Raw genomic sequence first — 19880 nt, 5'->3', positions numbered from 1 at the left:
ACCATCTCAATGAGATCCTTTATGGAAAATATATAGGAATATTTTTGCCAAAGTTTGAAATCCTAGATCAAAGAGAAAATTTTGCAAGAAACAAGAAAAAATAATTCAAATATGCTGAAGCTACAATTAGAATTGTACTGGACCTATCAGCAGTCACAATAAAAGACTGTAGGTCCTGGAATCATGTCTACCGACAAACTAGGAAGTGTTAAGTATCTGAGGTCAGATTTGAACTCAGGTCCTCCTAACTTCAGGGCTGGTGCTCTATCCACTGTACTACCTAGCTGCCCCTCCTCCTCATTTTTTATAGCACAATTTTATTCCATCATAATTATATACTACAATTTATGTAGCCATTCCCCAATTGATGGGCATCCTCTCAATTTCCAGTTCTTTAACACCAGAAAAGAGCTTTTCTTTTTTTCTCTTTTGGGATACAGACCTAGTTGTGATATTGCTAGCAAAGGATATACCTTTGGACATAGAATCAATTCATAACTCCAACAATACAATTAGTATCCAATGAGATACTAATGTATCTCATTATTCCCATATCCCTCCAACATTTGTCATTTTCCTGTTCTGTTCTATTAGCTAATCTAATAGATATGAGGTAGTACCTCAGAATTGTTTTAATTTGCATTTCTCCAATCAATAGTAAGAGGATTTTTTAAAAATCTGGCTATAGATAGCTTTGATTACTTTATCTGAAAACTGTTCATATCTTTTGTTCATTTATCAATTGGGGAATGGCTCTTGCTTTTTTTTTTTTTTTAATAACTTTTTATTGATAGAACTCATGCCGGGGTAATTTTTTACAACATTATCCCTTGCATTTACTTCTGTTCCAATTTTTCCCCTTCCTCCCTCCACCCCCTCCCCTAGATGGCAAGCAATCCTTTATATGTTGAATAGGTTACAGTATATCCTGGATACAATATATGTGTGCAGAACTGAACAGTTTTCTTGTTGCACAGGGAGAATTGAATTCAGAAGGTATAAATAATCCGGGAAGAAAAACAAAAATGCAAGCAGTTTATATTCATCTCCCAGTGTTCTTTCTTTGGGTGTAGCTGCTTCTGCCCATCTTTGATCAATTGAAACTGAATTAGCTCTCTTTATCGAAGAGATCCACTTCCATCAGAATACATCTTCAAACAGTATCATTGTTGAGGTCTATAATGATCTCCTGGTTCTGCTCATTTCACTTAGCATCAGTTCATGTACTCTGTATTCATCCTGCTGGTCATTCCTTACAGAACAATAATATTCCATAACATTCATATACCACAATTTACTCAACCATTCTCCAATTGATGGGCATCCATTCATTTTCCAGCTTCTAGCCATTACAAACAGGGCTGCCACAAACATTTTGGCACATACAGGTCCCTTTCCCTTCTTTAGTATCTCTTTGGGGTATAAGCTCAGTGGCTCTTGCTTTTTTATATTCAGTCCTCCATATGTTTGAGAAATGAGGCCTTTATCAGAAAAACTTGCTTCAAAATTTTTTTTTGCAGTTACTATTTTCCCCAATCTTATTCCTACCTTCCCATTTATTCTATTCTCTCTTTCACCCTGTCTCTCATCAAAAGTGTTTTATTTTTTATGACCTTCCCCTCAATCTATTCTCCCTTCTATCAACCTTCCTTTCTCTTATCTCCTTCCCTCCTACTTTCCTGTAGGGTAAATTAGATTTATGTACCCAATTGACTATATATGTTATGTGTTCTTTGAGTCAATTCTGACATGAATAAAGTTTATTCACTACCTCTCACTTTATTCCTCTTCCCTCCCACTCTAAAAGCTTTTTCTTATCTTTTATGTGCATGAGTATGTGTAATAATTCACCCCATTCTACCTTTCTTACCTTTTCTCCCAGCACATTTCTTTCTTACTTAATTTTTAATTTTATTGCTTTAGATAGCATTCCTTCATATTCAATTTACACATGTACTTTCTTTCTATATATAGTACTTTTAACTGCCATGATAATGAGAAAGTTCTTATGTTATAAATGTCATCTTCCCATATAGAAATATAAACAGTTAATTATCTTTTCATCAAGAATGTTTAATTTTTTATTGAATATCCTTTTTTCCCCTAAACAATTATACTCAGTTTGGCTGGGTAGGTGATTTTGGTTATAATTCTAGCTTTTTTTGTCTCTGGAATGTCAATTTCCAGTCCTTTAAGGTAGAAGCTGGTAAATCATATGTTATCCTGACTGACTCCACAAGAATTGAATGTTCTGGCTGCTCACAATATTTTTTCCTTGACCTGAGAACTCTAGAATTTAACTATAATATACTTAATAGTTTTCACTTGGGGATCTATTTCAGGAAGTGATATGTATATACTTTCAATTTTTATTTTATCCTCTGGTTTGAGAATATCAGAATATTTAGAATACCTATTTTCCTTAATAATTTTTTGAAAGATATCTAGGTTCTTTTTTTGATCTTAGCTTTCAGATAATCCAACAATTTTAAAATTATCTCTCCTGGAACTATTTTCAAAGTCAGTTGTTTTGCCAATGTTTTCTATCTTTTGGTTTTGCTTTATTTAAAAAAAATTTTAATAACATCATTAACTCCCATTTGCGCCTTTCTAATTTTAAAATTATTATTTTCTTCAGTGCCTCTTTTTCCATTTGGCCAATTCTGCTTTTTAGGCATTCTTTTCCTCGTTGGCTTTTTGTACTGCTTTTATCATTTGGTCTAGTCTATTTTTTAAGATGTTAGTTTCTTCAGTATTTTTTTGTGTGTATCTTCTTTAATAAGCTGTTGATTTATTTTTCATGATTTTCTTGCATCACTCTCATTTCTCTTCTCATTTTTTCTTCTTCCTTTCTCATTTGATTTTCAAAATCCTTTTTGAGATCTTCCATGGCCTGATACCAATTCATATTTTTCTTGGAGGCTTTGGGTATAGGAGCTTTGACTTATCATCTTCTGTATGTATGTTTTGCACACATTTTCCAGCCTATTTCTTTATTTTTAACTCTTTGTTAAAGTAAAGCTTTTCTTTGAGGTTGGAGGATCACTGTCTCAAACTTCAGAGGTTTTATGTAGCTATATTCAAAGATACTTCAATTCTTTCAAAGTGGTATAATCTAAAAAAAGGTGTGTGTACTGTTCTTCTGGCCTGTACTCTGTTCTGTGAGTGATCGAAAGCACTCTTTTTTGCCCTGAAATTGTGTTGACAGTCCTGTGGCATCAAACTCTGGTATGCTAGTGCTCCTCCTTGCCCTAGGACTTCCATCCAGGACTATGGTCCAGACCTGAACAGGAGCAAAGCAACAGAGTCTTGCCTCAGTGCTAGCAAAGAGATACCTCTATAATGTCCTTCTGAGCAGTTTTCTGATCTGTTTACCAACTGCGAGCTGGAAATTGCTGTCACTGCTGATTTAATGGTTCCCCATATCTGTTCCTGGCTTGTTTGGGCCCAGTCTATGTTGACATAGCCTATGCCTGACTATGTTACACCATCACCCAGATGTGACAGACCTTTCCTGCCAAGCTTCTAAGTTGTTTTTGGCTGGAAAATAATTTTACCCCATCCTTTTGTGGATTCTGCTTCTCCGAAATTATTATATAACATTTTAAAAGGTGTTCTGAAGGGTGGAGAACTCAGGTGAATCACTGTCTTTTCTCCATTATCTTGGCCACAAGTTTTTATTTAGTATTACTGTATGATGTCTATACTCTTTTTCAGTCACAGTGTTTACCTGTTTCAATGATTTTTACATTTTTTTTCTCAGCCTTTTTTTCCAAGTCACTTGTTTTTTTCAATGAGATGTCGTATATTTTCTTATATCTTTTTGGTCTTTTGATTTTGTTTTGATATTGATATGTGTATTGTTCTCGTGGATTAAACTCTCCAAGTTCTTGGCCTAGATTTGGATCTAAGCAGCAGTAGGCAGTTATATAACTTAGTCACTGTTAGGAAAGCTTTGCTGGTACAGAGTGACAGAAGTATAGGTTTCACTTTGGTCCCTGCTTTTTCTTCTGAAGGCTTTCACACATTGTTACTTGCTTCTGAACTTGCTCCTTTGAGTGTACAACCCAGGATCTGCCACTACTCAGGAAGACCTTCTCTGGACACAGGTTTCTTCCTAATTACTCTGAATTTGTGACTTTGATCTAGGTAGTGATAAATAAAGCTGTTAATTAGCACATTTCTGTGTCCTGCACAAGGCTGAGGTGTTCAGTATGAGTCTTGGACCTCCTCTTTCCATCATGCTCAGCTTGTCTTGCTATGTAGTGCTTTGTCAATGGGCTTCTAATCAAATGCCAATCCTATTGATCACAAACTCTTCTATCTGCCTCCTTCTGCTTACTTTGGCTGGAAAAAATTACTTACTTGTATTTTTAAAAAATTATTTCTCCTGAGAAATTTGTGACCAAAGATGAATTAGAGACCATTACTGATCACAAAATAGAAAATTTTGATTATATCAAATTAAAAAGCCTTTGTACAAACAAAACTAATGCAAACAAGATTAGAAGGGAAGCAACAAACTGGGAAAACATCTTCACAGTTAAAGGTTCTGATAAAGGCCTCATTTCCAAAATATATAGAGAACTGACTCTAATTTATAAGAAATCAAGCCATTCTCCAATTGATAAGTGGTCAAAAGATATGAACAGACAATTTTCAGATGATGAAATTGAAACTATTTTACCACTCATATGAAAGAGTGTTCCAAATCACTATTGATCAGAGAAGTGCAAATTAAGACAACTCTGAGATACCACTACACACCTGTCAGATTGGCTAAGATGACAGGAAAAAATAATGATGAATGTTGGAGGGGATGCGGGAAAACTGGGACACTGTTGGTGGAGTTGTGAATGAATCCAACCATTCTGGAGAGCAATCTGGAATTATGCCCAAAAAGTTATCAAACTGTGCATATCCTTTGATCCAGTAGTGCTACTACTGGGCTTATATCCCAAAGAGATACTAAAGAAGGGAAAGGGACCTGTATGTGCCAAAATGTTTGTGGCAGCTGTTTGTAGGGGCTAGAAACTAGAAATTGAATGGATGCCCATCAGTTGGAGAATGGCTGGGTAAATTGTGGTACATGAATGTTATGGAATATTATTGTTCTGTAAGAAATAACCAGCAGAATGAATACAGAGAGGCTTGGAGAGACTTACATGAACTGATGCTAAGTGAAATGAGCAGAACCAGGAGATCATTATACACTTCGACAATGATATTGTATGAGGATGTATTCTGATGGAAGTGGATTTCTTTGACAAAGAGACCTGAGTTTCAATTGATAAATGATGGACAGAAGCAGCTACACCCAAAGAAAGAACACTGGGAAACGAATGTGAACTATTTGCATTTTTGTTTTTCTTCCCGGGTTATTTTTACCTTCTGAATCCAATTCTCCCTGTGCAACAAGAGAACTGTTCGGTTCTGCAAACGTATATTGTATCTAGGATATACTGCAACATATCTAACATATATAGAACTGCTTGCCATCTAGGGGAAGGGGTGGAGGGAGGGAGGGGAAAAATCGGAACAGAAGCGAGTGCAAAGAATAATGTTGTAAAAAAAATTACCCTGGCATGGATTCTGTCAATATAAAGTTATTATTAAATAAAATAAAATAAAATATTTTTTAAAAAATTATTTCTCCTTTGGAATTTATTCTGATAACATTTTTAGCTTATATTGGAAGAGATCTAAGAATGAGCTCTGAAATTTATTTTCTTGTGTTTCTTTTTCTTATAAGTAGAATGTAAAGAGAAACATTTGATTAATTGAAAGTTCTGGCTAATTTAGTTCAATTCAAGGCATATTTATTAGATGTTTACAAAAGCACAAAGTACTGTATGTTGGGTACAAAAAGTATATAGACAAAATTTTAAGTTGTCCTTTTCCTTGAGAAACTTAAATTCTGCTGGGATATGCAACCTGTCAACATAAATTAATTTTAAAGTCTGCAGCAAAAACTAGAGAGATTGTAATAAGCTTTAAATAGTGAGTAGCATTTGAGTTGTCTTGAAAAAACATGGGAATCTGTAAGAAGTCAAAGAGCACAATTCAGCCATAAGTACTGCCTGTGCAAAGGCATAGCATTGGGAGATGGAATGAAAAATTCACAGAACAGTATTTGACTGGAAAATAGAGTGCATGAAGGGAAATAATGTGAAAAAAGTCTGGAAAGGTAGACTAGAGTTAATTTATGAAGGCCTTAAATGTCAGGCTAAGGAAATTATATTTTATCTTAGAGGGAGAAAGGAATTATTGAGGATTTTTGAGTAGGGAAGTTATGTAGACAGACTTGTGCTTTAGCAATTTGGTAACTGTGGAGAACTAGAGAGAAAAGAGGAGGGAGACAATTAGAAGGTTATTTCAGTAGTTTAAGGAAAAAGTAATAGTTTAAATTAAGGTGATTGTCATGTGAGTAACAACAAAGTTGAAGGTGTTGTATAGGTAGAGTTGATAAGAATCGACAACTGATTGTATTTGACATTTGGGAATAGGAGAGAAGATTCAGGGATGACATTGAGATTGCGCACCTGGGTGACTAGAAAAATGCTCTCAACAGAAATAAGGGAAAGTTTGACAGAATGGAGAGTTTTGATGAAATAGAATGGTTTCTTTTTGGACATGTTGAGTTTGAAATTTTGATGGGACATCAAGGTGGAGAGGTCCAATAGGCAGCATATAGGGCAGATTTGAAATTTTAAAAAGAGATTGGATCTGAACATATAGATGTGCGAGTCATCTGTCTATTGATAATAACTGAACCTCAAAAAGTTATCAAACTGTGCATACCCTTTGATCCAGTAGTGTTTCTACTGGGCTTATACCCCAATGAGATACTAAAGAAGGGATAGGGACCTGTATGTGCCAAAATGTTTGTGGCAGCTGTTTGTAATGGCTAGAAACTGGAAATTGAATGGATGCCCATCAATTGGAGAATGGTTGAGTAAATTGTGGTGTATGAATGTTATGGAATATTATTGTTCTGTAAGGAATGACCAACGGGATGAGTACAGAGAGGACTGGCGAGACTTACATGAACTGATGCTAAGTGAAATGTGCAGAACCAGGAGATCATTATATACCTCAACAACGATACTGTTTGAGGATGTATTCTGATGGAAGTGGTTCTCTTTGATAAAGAGAGCTAATTCAGTTTCAATTGACCAAGGATGGACAGAAGCAGCTACACCCAAAGAAAGAACACTGGGAGATGAATATAAACTGCTTGCATTTTTGTTTTTCTTCCCGGGTTATTTATACCTTCTGAATTCAATTCTCCCTGTACAGAAAGAAAACTGTTCGGTTCTGCACACATATATTGTATCTAGGATATACTGTAACCTATTCAACATGTAAAGGACTGCTTGCCATCTGGGGGAACGGGTGGAGGGAGGGAGGGGAAAAATCGGAACAGAAGTGAATGCAAGGGATAATGCTGTAAAAAATTACCCTGGCATGGGTTCTATTAATAAAAAGTTATTAAAAAAAAAGATAATAACTGAACCTCTGGCACCTGATGCTACCACCAAAGAAGAGAATAGAGAGGAAAAAGAGAAAAGGGGAAAGAATCTTAAGGACATATATAGTTGGGGGCAGGAAATAAATAATGATTCATCAAAAGAGATTGTGAAGGATCAATCAGGTAGGAGGAAAGCAAGAAAAAACCAGTTTCATGGAAGTGTAGAGACAAGAAAGGACAAAAAGTTAGTTAGCAGTGGCAGAAGCTACTGAGAACTTATGAAGAAGGACTGAGAAAAAGGTCAATGATTTTAGCAATTAAGAGATCTTTGGTTAGGACCAAAATCAACTTCTACATTTAATTCACTACCAATAAAATTATCAAGGACATACATGAAAGTACTTGGCAAAAATAATAAAATTCATTTGGAAAAACAAAAGATATAACATATTGAGGGAAATGATGAAAAGAAGGTAAGGATGAAAGGAATAATACTTTTAGACCTCAAACTATATTATAAAGCAACAGTCATCAAAAACATCTAATGTTGGTTTAAAAAGGGAAAGAGTTCAATGGAATAGACTATACAAGGAAGAATCCTAAACACTGGAACTTAAAAACTAGTGTTTGATAAAATGGAAAACATAAATTACCTAGGAATGAAGTCCCTATCTGACAAAAACTGCTGGAAAAACTGGAAAATAATCTAGCAGAAATTGAATTTAGACCAGCACATTGTACTATTCTCCATAGTACATTTTGTACTGTGGATATATTACCTTAATAGTAAATATGCTTTTTTAAAAAATTAGAAGAGAAACAGATCATATACTTTCCACAGGTCTGGGTAGAAAATGGATTCCATTTTGTTTTTATTTATTTTTTATTTTTTTGTTTGCTGAGGCATTTGGGCTTAAGTGATTTGCCCAGTGTCAAACAGCTAGGAAGTGTTAAGTGTCTGAGGTCACATTTGAACTCAGGTCCTCCTAACTTCAGGGCTGTTGTTCTGTCCACTGCGCCAACTAGCTACTCCTGGATTCCATTTATAAAAATCTTTTAATATTTTATTTTTCCCCAATTACATATGAAAAGAAGGAAATGTATTTTTAACCAAATAAAAGATAGAGGCAATTACAAGAGTAAAGGAGATACCTTTGATTATTATATGAAACTTAAAAGCTTCTCTGCAGAAAAAACCCTTGCACTTAGGATAAGAAGGAAAGTGATCAAATAGTTTTTAAAAAATTGTATTGAACTTTTCTGATAAAAATTTGGTATATAACATATATGAACAATTATAGCATTCTTAAGTTATCTTACATTCGTTTGGGGTGCAATAAATTGCCAGGTCCTGATGGATAACTTTTCTCCTTTTAAGCAAATTAGAATGGTCATGATACAACTGTAATGCTTTCCTGTATTTATGGAAGCAGCCAGTTTGCTGATGTCCATTTATTTTTGGCTTCTTGTCCTTAGATTATGAAAACTAAGCACTATAATTATTAACTTCTCTGACACTGACAGTTAATATTTTGAAACATTCACAGTACGCACCTGTCAGCTGAATCAAATACACAGAAGACCTTGAGAAGCTTCGGATGAAACTCTAAAATTTGTGTTAGATACAGATATGCTGACTGAATTGTCTTACTAGTAACAGAAATAATTCTAAATTCTTGGCAAAATGATTCCTTTTTTTACAGTAATTGAACTCCCTAGAAACATTGAGCTATCTACTTGTCTTCCAGTATGACTGTCCTGTTTTTTAGTCCTCTTCAAAATCGGTATATCACAATTAGGTGAGTGTGTGAGAAAGGAGTAGTGGTCTAAAACCTCTCTAATCCAGAGCTAGAAGTGTTTAGAGAGATGCCAGAAAAGTATAGAATTTAGGAATGGAAACCCTTTTAAAACTGCTGGAAGACATCTCCAAGGGTCAAAAAGTCGATTTCTTCTTCAGACTATTTTGTATTTATCTATTTGTTTAGATGTTGGGTTCCTCCAGTAAAATGGAAGTTCCTTACGAATAGGAACTGGCTTTCCCCCATTTTATCTTTTTATCCTTAACTTCTACCCAGCATCTTAACCATAGTAGGTACTTTTAATAAGTGTTATTGAATGGTACCTAAATCATTCCCTTCAAATCAGTGTCTATATATATGATTTTTAGCTCTCAGACCAATGCAGTGATATAAATTTTTATAGAAAGTACTTCTTGCTCACATGCTGACGTTTGCCTATTTCTTCTTATTCCATTTCCCTGATAAAAAGTTTATTTTCTGAATTTTATTCATGGATATCTGCTCAGGAATGTCAAGTCCCTTGGGCAAGCTTCATTCCTCCTCTATCAATAGATAGCCTAATATTTAATTCATTAATGCTTCCACATTCATAAAAGTCATTCTCTGGTGATTTTTAAGTTTTTAAAGCTTTTTTTCTATTTTTAAAATTTTTATACCACCTTAACTTCCAAATATATCACCTTAAAATAAAAAAGAGAAAGGGGGGGAGTGAAGAGCAGGTCAGCATTACTCAGCTCATCAATAGAATTTGACATTATAGAGTAATGTTCCATATAAATCTCTATCCTTAGTCTCCATTATTGCCACACCTCCTCCCCATAAAAAAAGATACTCAGATATATTTTCTTTTCTCTTTTTTTGAGGACAAACTTGATCATTGTAATTACACAATGTTGGGTTTTTCTTTTATTGTTGTTCTTCCCATGTACATTGTAGTCATTGTATATATTCCCTTGATGAGATATAAAATATTGATGATTTTAACTTTATATCCAAGTAATCTAATGGTTTGCTTTGTGTACAAAGTTCTTTATATACTTCTTTTCCATTTTTGCTCTCTCCCTTCCTTTTCTCATCTTCCATTTCAATTAGTTTGGATATATAATTAGAAAAGGGAAGGGAAGGGAAAATTCTCCTCTTTTTCACTTTCTCAAAAAGAAATTACTACAAAAAAGTTTTCAAAAGAAATCATTAAGCAGAAAGTAGCAACCAGTATTCATTGCTTACTGCTATTCTTTGGTGACCTCACTTTTTCTTTTTTTATTGGCTTCCTGAGCTCTCTTGGATTTTTTGATCCTCTCATTGTCAGCATCCCAGCATTCCATGAAGGAATTGGTCTGGAGCTTTGTTTTCCCTATAAGGATAGCTTTGTTTGTATGAGACAGTATGCTGAAAGAGTTAGCTCTTGACTGAAGTGGAGATGGAAACTCAAGGCATCCCAAAGCAGATTAAAGGGAAACATATTACAGCAATAGAGGAAGAATGAAGCTTGCCCAAGGGACTTGACATTCCTGAGCAGGTATCCATGACTAAAAGCTATTTGTACCATTCCCTAGAGTAGTTGGACAAGGCAAACTTAAAACGACTGGAAGAAAACAAAAACACCATGAACCAAATAATGTTGCTCTGGTGTCAGAGAACTTGAAGAAGTAAGAATTTAGAAGTGAGGCAAGTAAGAATTTAAAACTTCTATTTAAATTATTTTCTCAGTTTTTACAGGATAAGGATTGCCTTGGACTATTTTCTTCATCCATTGCTTTTCCCTATCTTTGTCCCATAATTTCTGTTATCACATCCTAGTGTGATAAATGTCAGTATTAAGTATAATTTTTTCCATTACATTCTTAGAAATACTATAGTCACACTAATCTTACCTTCTAAGTCTACTAGTTAACTAAAGATCTTTGGTAAGGTACCGCCGGAGAAAAACATCCTAGATTGTACATATGGAGTGAGGAGGATCCAATCTTATGCTCTAAAATGCTTTGGTAGAGAGTGATTGCTAAGAAGCCATGTACCTAAGTTCTAAATCTGCTGAAGTTAGAAATAAGAGGGTTTTTACTTTGGTTTCTCATCTTTAGGAATCAGATGTAAAGAAGACAGTTTCATTCTTTGATGCTAATGCCATTAAGATCTTGGGGGAAAATTCTGACCAGAGGCAGTTGATAGGTGATTTCAGCAAGGTGAGTGTTCTCTCCTCATTCTGGGCTTCATTCAGCCACTTTGGGATGGGACATTTTCTTCTCTGCCCTAAGAGAAGAGCATTCACGTTTATGAATGAGAGACTGTGCTTCATACCTAGTCTTTCACATGCCCTCTGGTGATAGAATATGGGACCTGTGATAGTGGGCAGCCTAAAGGTGTCAGTGCAACACCAAGCTCACTGGCCTTTTCTTATGAAACATCTTGCCCCATGGAATTGGGGAAAAGAGGTACGGTCAGTGGCTATTGTTTTGACAAACAATTGAGGCACTAGGAAAATTTAAAAAGGAAAAGTCTAAGGGTTAGTGAATTTTTGATTCCACTAGGTCATATTTTCACATGTTTGAGAAACATGGTAAACTTGATTTCCCTTCCATTTTTCATTTTCCTAGGTGTACATGCTACCAACAGTGACAGGAAAGCACCAAGATCTGAAGTACATTAACCCAGAGATGGTAAATTTGTTTTTGAAGATGGAAGATGTTCATATGGGCATTCATCATTTCCCATTTGTCTTTGTCCTTTTTAACATAGTCCTTTTAGCCAAATAAATTGGATTGGAGCGTTTCTAATTAATATTCTCTAATCTTAACACTTTCTTTTGGAGGCTAAGGAAACTCCCTCCTTCCTTTCTCTTTTCCTTTCAAAGACAGTCATGGTTTCTGAGTCACTAACATTCTCAGTCACTTATCTGTTTTCCCCCAACTGTTTTACTTTTTGAGGTATCCAAAGGAGACTAATTCCAATGGTTGCCTCTAAAATTGTCCAGTTCTTCTCTTCCTTGGCTTCCTGCCTCAGAACAAAGAGTTTTGGGGTCTTGCATTTTCTGTATGGTTGCTTGTTGTACTGCAAAAGTACCCATCACTGTTCTGAACAGCATGTCCTCAAGGGAGGTTAGGCCACTGGAACTTCTTCTGCAAAACATTGTCAGAAGGCAAGAATTATGGGGGGGAGCCAGGGCAGGACCACACACGCCATTGCCTCACCTCTTCAAAGTAACAACAATGACCAACACATTTAGTCATTATTTTTCCTTTGCAGGTGGCTGCTCTGCTAGGAGGGCAGCTGCAAGACCTGATTGAGAAGTTTTATATTATTGATTGCCGCTACCCATATGAGTATCATGGAGGTCATATCCAGGTAAGAACATGGGTAGATATCCACAATTGGATAGGTATATATATGTGGAAGGACTACTACAGGAAAGCTCCACACCAGGAAACAGTGAGAATGAGAAGGGCAGAAATTGTCTATTTAGATATCATGAGGTCCCGGATAGTCAGAACTGAGTCCTCATGCTCAAGTATATGCCAAAGTAGCCAATGGTCTTAAACAACTATTTAATATATGGAGACCAGTCTTATTCTCTGTGAGAGATTAATGTGATTCCTGTCCCTGAGTCCTCCTCTGTTATTAGACTTGCTGATTCATTGGCCCCAGTAATATGAGGTAGGCCCAATTATCCCAAGAATGGTGGCTTAGGGGTTTCTAAGTGTCTGTGCTATCTGAAGAGTTTTATGGAATCTGCTGTTTAGATTCTTTTCTTCTACAGGGAGCTCTGAACCTGCACAGTCAGGAAGAACTACATAATTTCTTCCTGAAGAAGCCTTTTGTCCCTTCTAGTACCCAGAAAAGAATAATCATCGTGTTTCATTGTGAATTCTCTTCGGAAAGAGGCCCCCGAATGTGAGAATGGGGTCCTGGGTGAGACAGAGCATTGGTTTGGGGTCTGGGTTCCCAAAAATGTCTCCATAGTTACTTGGAAGTCAGTTGATGGCAAGAATAAACATTCTTCCTCTACATAATATTATCCCATGTAAATATTCCTCCCCAATATCCTCTTAGTCCCCGAGGAGTCAAAAGGAATTGCAGTTACAGCTTAAGTTGTTCTTATTTAGAATATTCATGATTTAATCATTTCAGTCATGTTCAATTCTTTATGACATCATTTGAAGTTTTCTTGGTAGAGATACTGGAATAGTTTGCCATTTCCTTCTCCAGCTCATTTTACAGATGAGGAAACTGAGGCAAACATGCAAGTTAGCATGAAGAAGAAGAAAGGAGAAGTTGATTTTATTGCTTGAATAGTATAGAGGGTTTTGACATGGAACAAAAAAAAATTGGGAATATAGTCATGACACAAATAGTGTGTAGAGAAGTGCAGAAAAGGAGGAGTTCTGATAATACTTTAGTTTGAAATATTTGAATCCCTCTCTACCTTGACTCGGGGCTAGGCCCATCAATCCCCCTCACTCCGTTTGATATGGCATCCCCAATTCTAGCTCTGGGATTCCCTTTGAAGGTGCCGCTATTTAAGAGAAGAAGACAGAGCTCTGAACAAGTACCCTGCACTATACTACCCTGAGCTGTACATCCTCAAAGGAGGCTACCGAGACTTCTTCCTGGAATATGTGGTAAGAGTACAGAGTACATGGAAACAGAGCAAGGTTTAAATATAGAAGGAACCAATTCCTGTCCCTCAGTGAGTGCCAGCATTTGGCCCCCATGTTCAGTTCTTAAAGAAAGTATATCTGCTCTTTCTCTTAAGTTTAGTCAGCAATTCAGTTCAACACACATTTGTCATTCAGTTCAACAAACATTTGTCAAATACCTGCTCTGTAGTAGGCATGGGAAATACAAAGACAGTACCTTTCCTCAGTAGCTCAAAAGGTATGGTATTTGCATAAAGTAAGTATAATACAGGGTAATTTGGAGCAGAAGAGAACATTAGCAAATGGGAAGGGGGTGGGGGTAGAGGGGATGTTAAGGAAGATTTAATGGAAAAGATAGTATATGTGCTGAGCACTGGAGACAAAGAGGAAGAGAGATTATGTTCTAAGCAAAGCAAGTGTTTTAGATTCATGGAGGCAGTAGATTGGAATATCAAGTTCAGAACAACTGATGGTGCTGTTTGACTGGAATGAAGAGTACATATAAAGAGAAACAATGTAGGGAGAAAAAAGAGTGGAAAAGGAGTCTGGAGCCAGATTTTAGAAAGTCTTGAATACTAGCATTTAGCACAGTGCCTGACATATAGGTTGTAAACTAGGAAAATGATGGTGCCCCAAAAAGAAATAAAGAGTGTTTTAGAGGTAAAGATTATGAATTTTATTTTGGACACACAGATTTTGATATTTTAATGGAATCTCCAGATAGAGATGCTTAGTTGGCATTTTGACAATATAAGTGTTCAGGAGGGAGAGTAGGGATAGATGTATACATTTTTAAAAATATTTTTAAACATTTATTTGTGTGTGTGTGTATATAAATACACATTTATATATGTATAATTTTTCCAGTTACTTGTAAAAAAAACTTTTGAAACTTTAAGTTCTAGATTCTCTCCTTTCCTTCCTCCTTATTACTCTCATTGAAAAATATGTGAAGTTATACAGAATATTTCCATAAAAGTCATGTTGCAAAAGAAAATATAAATCTTCACCACAACCACCCTCACAAAAACAAAACAAAACAGCACTAAATCTTGAGAAAAATAAAGTTTAAAAAAAAGCATACTTCAGTCTGTATTCAGGCACAAGCAGTATGAATATAAGCATGATAGCATTTTCATCATATATCCTTCAGAGTGATCTTGGATCATTATATTGCTGAAAATAGCAAAGTCATTCACAGCTGATCGTTGTAAAACATTGCTATTACTTTGTACATTTCACAAGCTCATGAAGGACTTCATAGATTTTTCTGCTCAACATTTCTTATAGCACAATAGTATTCCATCATAATCACATATCACAATTTATTCAGCCATTCCTTGACTGATGGGCATCTCCTCAATTTACAATTCTTTGCCACCAGAAAAGAGCTTCTATAAAAATATTTATTTGTATATATAGGTCTTTTTCCTTTTTTTTTTTTTTAATTTCTTTTGGGAATCATGCCTAGTTATTGTTAGGTCAAAGGATGTGTATGATTTTATAGCTCTTTGGGAATAGATTTATATCTTTTGATTATTTATCAACTGGGGAATGGCTCTAATTTTTTATAAATTTAACTCAGTTCCCTATACATTTGGAAAAAGAGGCTTTTATCAGAGAAACTTCCTTCCAAATTCTTTTCACAATTACTATTGCTAACTGTATTCCCTCTCCCCCATTTATTATATTCTCTCTCTTCTTTCATCCCGACCCTCCTCAGAAGTGTTTTGCTTCTGACCATCAATATGCCTTCTTTCTGTCACCTTCCTCCCTTCTCATATCCCCTTCCCTTCCTACTTTCCTGCAGGGTAAGATAGAACTCTGCACCCATATTGTGTATGTTATTTCCTCTTTGAGCCAATTCTGATGAGAGGAAGGTTCACTCACTCCTATTTCTTTCCCTCTCTTCCTCTCCACTGTAAAAAAGCTTTTTTTTTTTTTTTTTTTTTGCCTCTTCTGTGGCAAATAATTTACACCATTCCACTTCTCCTTTTCTCTCCCCATTTAAAAAAAAATATTATCCCTTCATATTCAATTGTCACCTGTGCCCTCTGTCTATACCTACTCCTTCAAATTGCCATAATAATGACAAAGTCCTTATAGGTTACAAGTTACATTCCATGTAGGAATGTAAACAGATGAATTTTATTAAGTTCCTTGTGATTTCCTTTTCCTGGTTCTTCTGTATTTGAAAATCAAAATTTCTAAAATTCAACTCTGGTCTTTTTATCATGAATGCTTGAAATTCCTCTGTTTTATTGAATGTCCACTTTTCCCCTGAAGAATTATACTCAATTTTGCTGGGTGATTCTTGGTTGTAAAACTGGCATCACTGTCCCCAGAATATCAAGCTCTCTGATCCTTTAATGTAGAAGCTGCTCTAATCTTGTTTTATCTTGGAATCTTTCAGAAAATAATAGGTAGATTTTTAAAATTTCTACTTTAGGCTCTGATTCTAGAATATCAGGGCAGATTTTCCCTGTTAATTTCTTGAAAGATGATGTCTAGGCTCTTTTTTGATTGTAGATTTCGGGTAGACCAATAATATTAAATGATCTTTCCTGGATCTATTTTAACATTCAGTTTTTAAAAATTTTGAATTCCAAATTTTTCTCTCCCTCCTTTCTCCCCTCCCTAAAATGGTAAGCAATTTTGTATAAATTATATATGTACAATCATGCAAAATATTTCCATGTTAGTCATGTTATAAAAGAAGAAATAGACCAAAAGAAAAATACATATTAAAAAAAGTGCTTTAATCTGCATTCCAACAATTCTTTCTCTGGATGTGGATAGAATTTTCCATCATTAGTACTTTGGAATTGTCTTAGATCGTTGTATTTGTAAGGTTCAGGGGAGGAGCTAAGCACGGTGCAATCAGGAAGTACAAAGCCCTTGAAGCCTGAGATCCCCATGTGGTTTTCTGTGATCAGCATGGACCACCTCATGGGCGGGAGCTCTGGTTGCATTGAGATCTGCATCATCTATGGGAGGTGTCTCCTTCTCTAATTGGCTGTGCGTGTGACCTCATAGACCTAATATAAGTTAGGAAGTGGGAGGAGTTTTCTTAGGAGTTGACTAAAATCTTAAGCTTCCATATGGCTGTATTCCAGTGCTCTGTCAAACGTAGAACCGCTCGATGAAATGGTGGCCAGATATCTCTGATTACCTCTGATTGAGGTAAAATTGGTAAGAAGCACTATACTAGACAGTGGGCAGAGATTTATCTGAGGGCCTGGGAATTAGGAGTGGCTGGTAATAATAGTTTCTGGGTGGGAAACCACATGTATTTAGAAGAACTAAATCATTCATAATCAGATCATTGCACAATATTGCAATTACTATGTACAGTGTTCTACTTATTTTACTTTGTATCGGTTCATGTAAATCCAGCTTTTTTTGAAATTGGCCTGCTCACCATTTCTTATAGCACAATAGTATTCTATTACATTCATATATCACAACTTATTTAGTCATTCTCCTATTGATGGGCATCCCCTCAATTTCCAATTTTTTTTCCTTTCTTTTATTTTATTGGGTTCTTCCCTCCCCCAATGTAACATTTACTTTCTAACTGTATAGATTTGAGAATTAGCTGGCTAAAGGTGATAATTGAACTCAATAGTAGTAGATGAGATCTTTGGGAGGGACCACAGTATAGGAAAAGAGGGTCCAGGACAGCCCAATAATGGGGTTTACCCATATTATTAGGGAGTTGAATGTAGTCAATATGACTGAGAAGGAGCTTTCAGGTGGGTAAGGAAGAGGAGAGTGGGAAGATGTGTATTGAGGAAAAAGCCATTAGATTTTCCAGTTAAGAGAGATCCTTAATTAGACTCAGCTGAATGATTGAACAAGGAAATGGAGGAAATGAGCTAGCCTACTCTTTCTTAGAGTTTGGCTGTGAAAAAAAGATCTTAGTGGCCAAAGTTGGAAGCATAGAGTTGATTTTCTGCTCTGAGGTCTGGAAAATCACTTAATGCTTTTTCTTGCTTTTCCCCAGGAACTGTGTGAACCACAGAACTATTGCCCAATGCATCACCAGGACCATAAAACTGAGCTTTTGAAGTGTCGCAGCCAGAGCAAAGCATGGACTGAAGAGCGGCAACTCCAGGAACAGATTGCTTGTCTCATAAAGAATGGGAATTCAAGTTGACGAAAGAACTATCATCATGGCAGTTATTGGCTCACAGTGTGAACCCCCAGAGAGGAAGTGATTTCTGTGGAAAATCAGCCCGATGGCTTACAAAGAAATACTCGAGCTGTACAAGTCAAGTCAACTTATGTTCCAGTGAGAATAGGAACCTTCTGTATGGGCTTTGTCCTGAAGGCTGTCCATCCTTATTTAGCTATAAAGTTTATAGTAATCAGAGAGAATTCTTCTTTTCCTTCTTTACTATATGTCTTTTCCACCTTCAATCAGCTTGTTTTCTCTACTTGAATTTCTTGTCGCAGTAAATTTTTTATTCTCTCTGAATTTTCCTTTCTCCTCATTTAACAAAAAAAAAAAAAAAAGAGTTAGCAAACATTTCCCCTCTTTCATGTTCCACATGAATTGAGAATTATCTTGTTACTTGTGACATCCCAGCAAGAACTTTAAACAGCCACGGTATGACCATATTCATTTATTATCTGCTACCCAACTCTTTGTCTCGCTCTCTGTGATCCATTAAGTAATATTTATTACCCCAGGCTCTTCTCCACCTGACATGTACATTCAGAAAACATTGTGACTTGAGTATTGACAACTCACAATTAGATATATCCCTAACTGGACACAAAATCTTCTTAGACTTTAGCCAGAAATGGATAGTCATTCCAGCTTTCCAAAAAACTTAATTCTTGTCATGGCCCAGCAGAATGAGCTTCAAGAATTAGATTGAGTTCCCAGAGAATCAACTAAAGAGCTATTAGAAATAATCCACAACTTTAAAATAAACCCACATAAATCATCAGCATTCTTATACCTCACTAACAAAGTCCAACAGCAAGAGATGCAAAGGGAAATTCCATTTAAAAAGAATTAGATTGAGTAACATTCTGGGGAGCAATTTGGAACCATGCTCAAAGGGCTATCAAATTGTGCAAATCCTTTGATCCAGAAACACCACTATTAGATCTGTATACTAAAGAAAGTTAAAAAGTGAGTGGGGGAGAGAAGGACACTCTAAAATTGTGTCCCCTTTTGATCTGAGATCAGGGTCTCCCAGGCTCCATGGAGTCTGTGTTTTAAGGCTGGCCTTTTCTAAGGCAAATCATCCCCTTGATACAGACCCTTTTCAGGAAATTCCAAATTCCAGAAGCTTTCAAAAAAGTGATTTTCATTCAATTGGAGATTAAGGCCTAGAAACTTTGGCTTTCTTATTGATCTGAAAGCAGAGCCTCAGAATTCCCTATTAAAGGATATTTCTAAACTCACTTTTTTGCGGAATGTCCAAAGCAGTAGCTGCCAGGATTCTGCTCACTGATGTAGTGTTCTGGTTAGTTTTCTGAAGGTCTCTGGATCAGCCTTCATTTCAGCAGAGTAATCACCACGAGGATAACCAGAGATAAAAGTCCAAAAATCTTTATTGTCTCCTTCACAGTCTTGTCTCCTTGCTTGGGGCCCCCATCAGCTTTCTGGAGGTCCTCTGGAATGTGTCTTGGTTTCTGTGAGGGAGGCAGGAGGACCACCACAATGGTCTCTGTCTTGAAGTCTGTCTCAGTCTGAGAGCTTGTGCTCCATCCTCCAGTCCTCTGTCTTCCCTGAGTTTGTTCCAGTCTCTCTCTGGCTGAGTTTGTCCCAGTTTATATGCAGTATACTAAATATAAGCCAATAATTTGTTGTAAGATTGATTTAATTAATTATTAAATCAATCATACTGCACTAGAGAACTCGCCTGCTAAACGAGATAACCATTGTATTATCAATTCCACTGAGTTAACACCTTGTTTAAATCGGTCATAACAGAGTTTCAGCCCTCTACACAGCCC

The 19880-nt window shown here is 36.1% G+C and overlaps 1 protein-coding gene across 2 annotated transcripts in view; it reads left to right on the top strand.

Annotated features, from left to right (window-relative positions):
- The window catches only part of CDC25C (cell division cycle 25C), a 33396-nt gene extending 15012 nt beyond the window's left edge, over positions 1–18384 (top strand). For both annotated transcript variants that reach the window (XM_051978477.1, XM_051978476.1), the window contains 6 exons: positions 11352–11453; positions 11865–11927; positions 12514–12612; positions 13025–13158; positions 13775–13886; positions 17911–18384. In XM_051978477.1, coding sequence (XP_051834437.1) covers positions 11352–11453; positions 11865–11927; positions 12514–12612; positions 13025–13158; positions 13775–13886; positions 17911–18063 — 663 coding nt within the window. In that variant the 3' untranslated portion in view covers positions 18064–18384. The remainder of the gene's footprint in view (positions 1–11351; positions 11454–11864; positions 11928–12513; positions 12613–13024; positions 13159–13774; positions 13887–17910) is intronic.
- The last annotated feature ends 1496 nt before the right edge of the window (positions 18385–19880 follow it).

This window comes from Antechinus flavipes, chromosome 2 (assembly GCF_016432865.1).
Source record: "Antechinus flavipes isolate AdamAnt ecotype Samford, QLD, Australia chromosome 2, AdamAnt_v2, whole genome shotgun sequence".
Taxonomy (NCBI): domain Eukaryota; kingdom Metazoa; phylum Chordata; class Mammalia; order Dasyuromorphia; family Dasyuridae; genus Antechinus; species Antechinus flavipes.
Note: the sequence above shows the minus strand (reverse complement) of the source record. Positions and strands in the feature narration are given on the sequence as shown.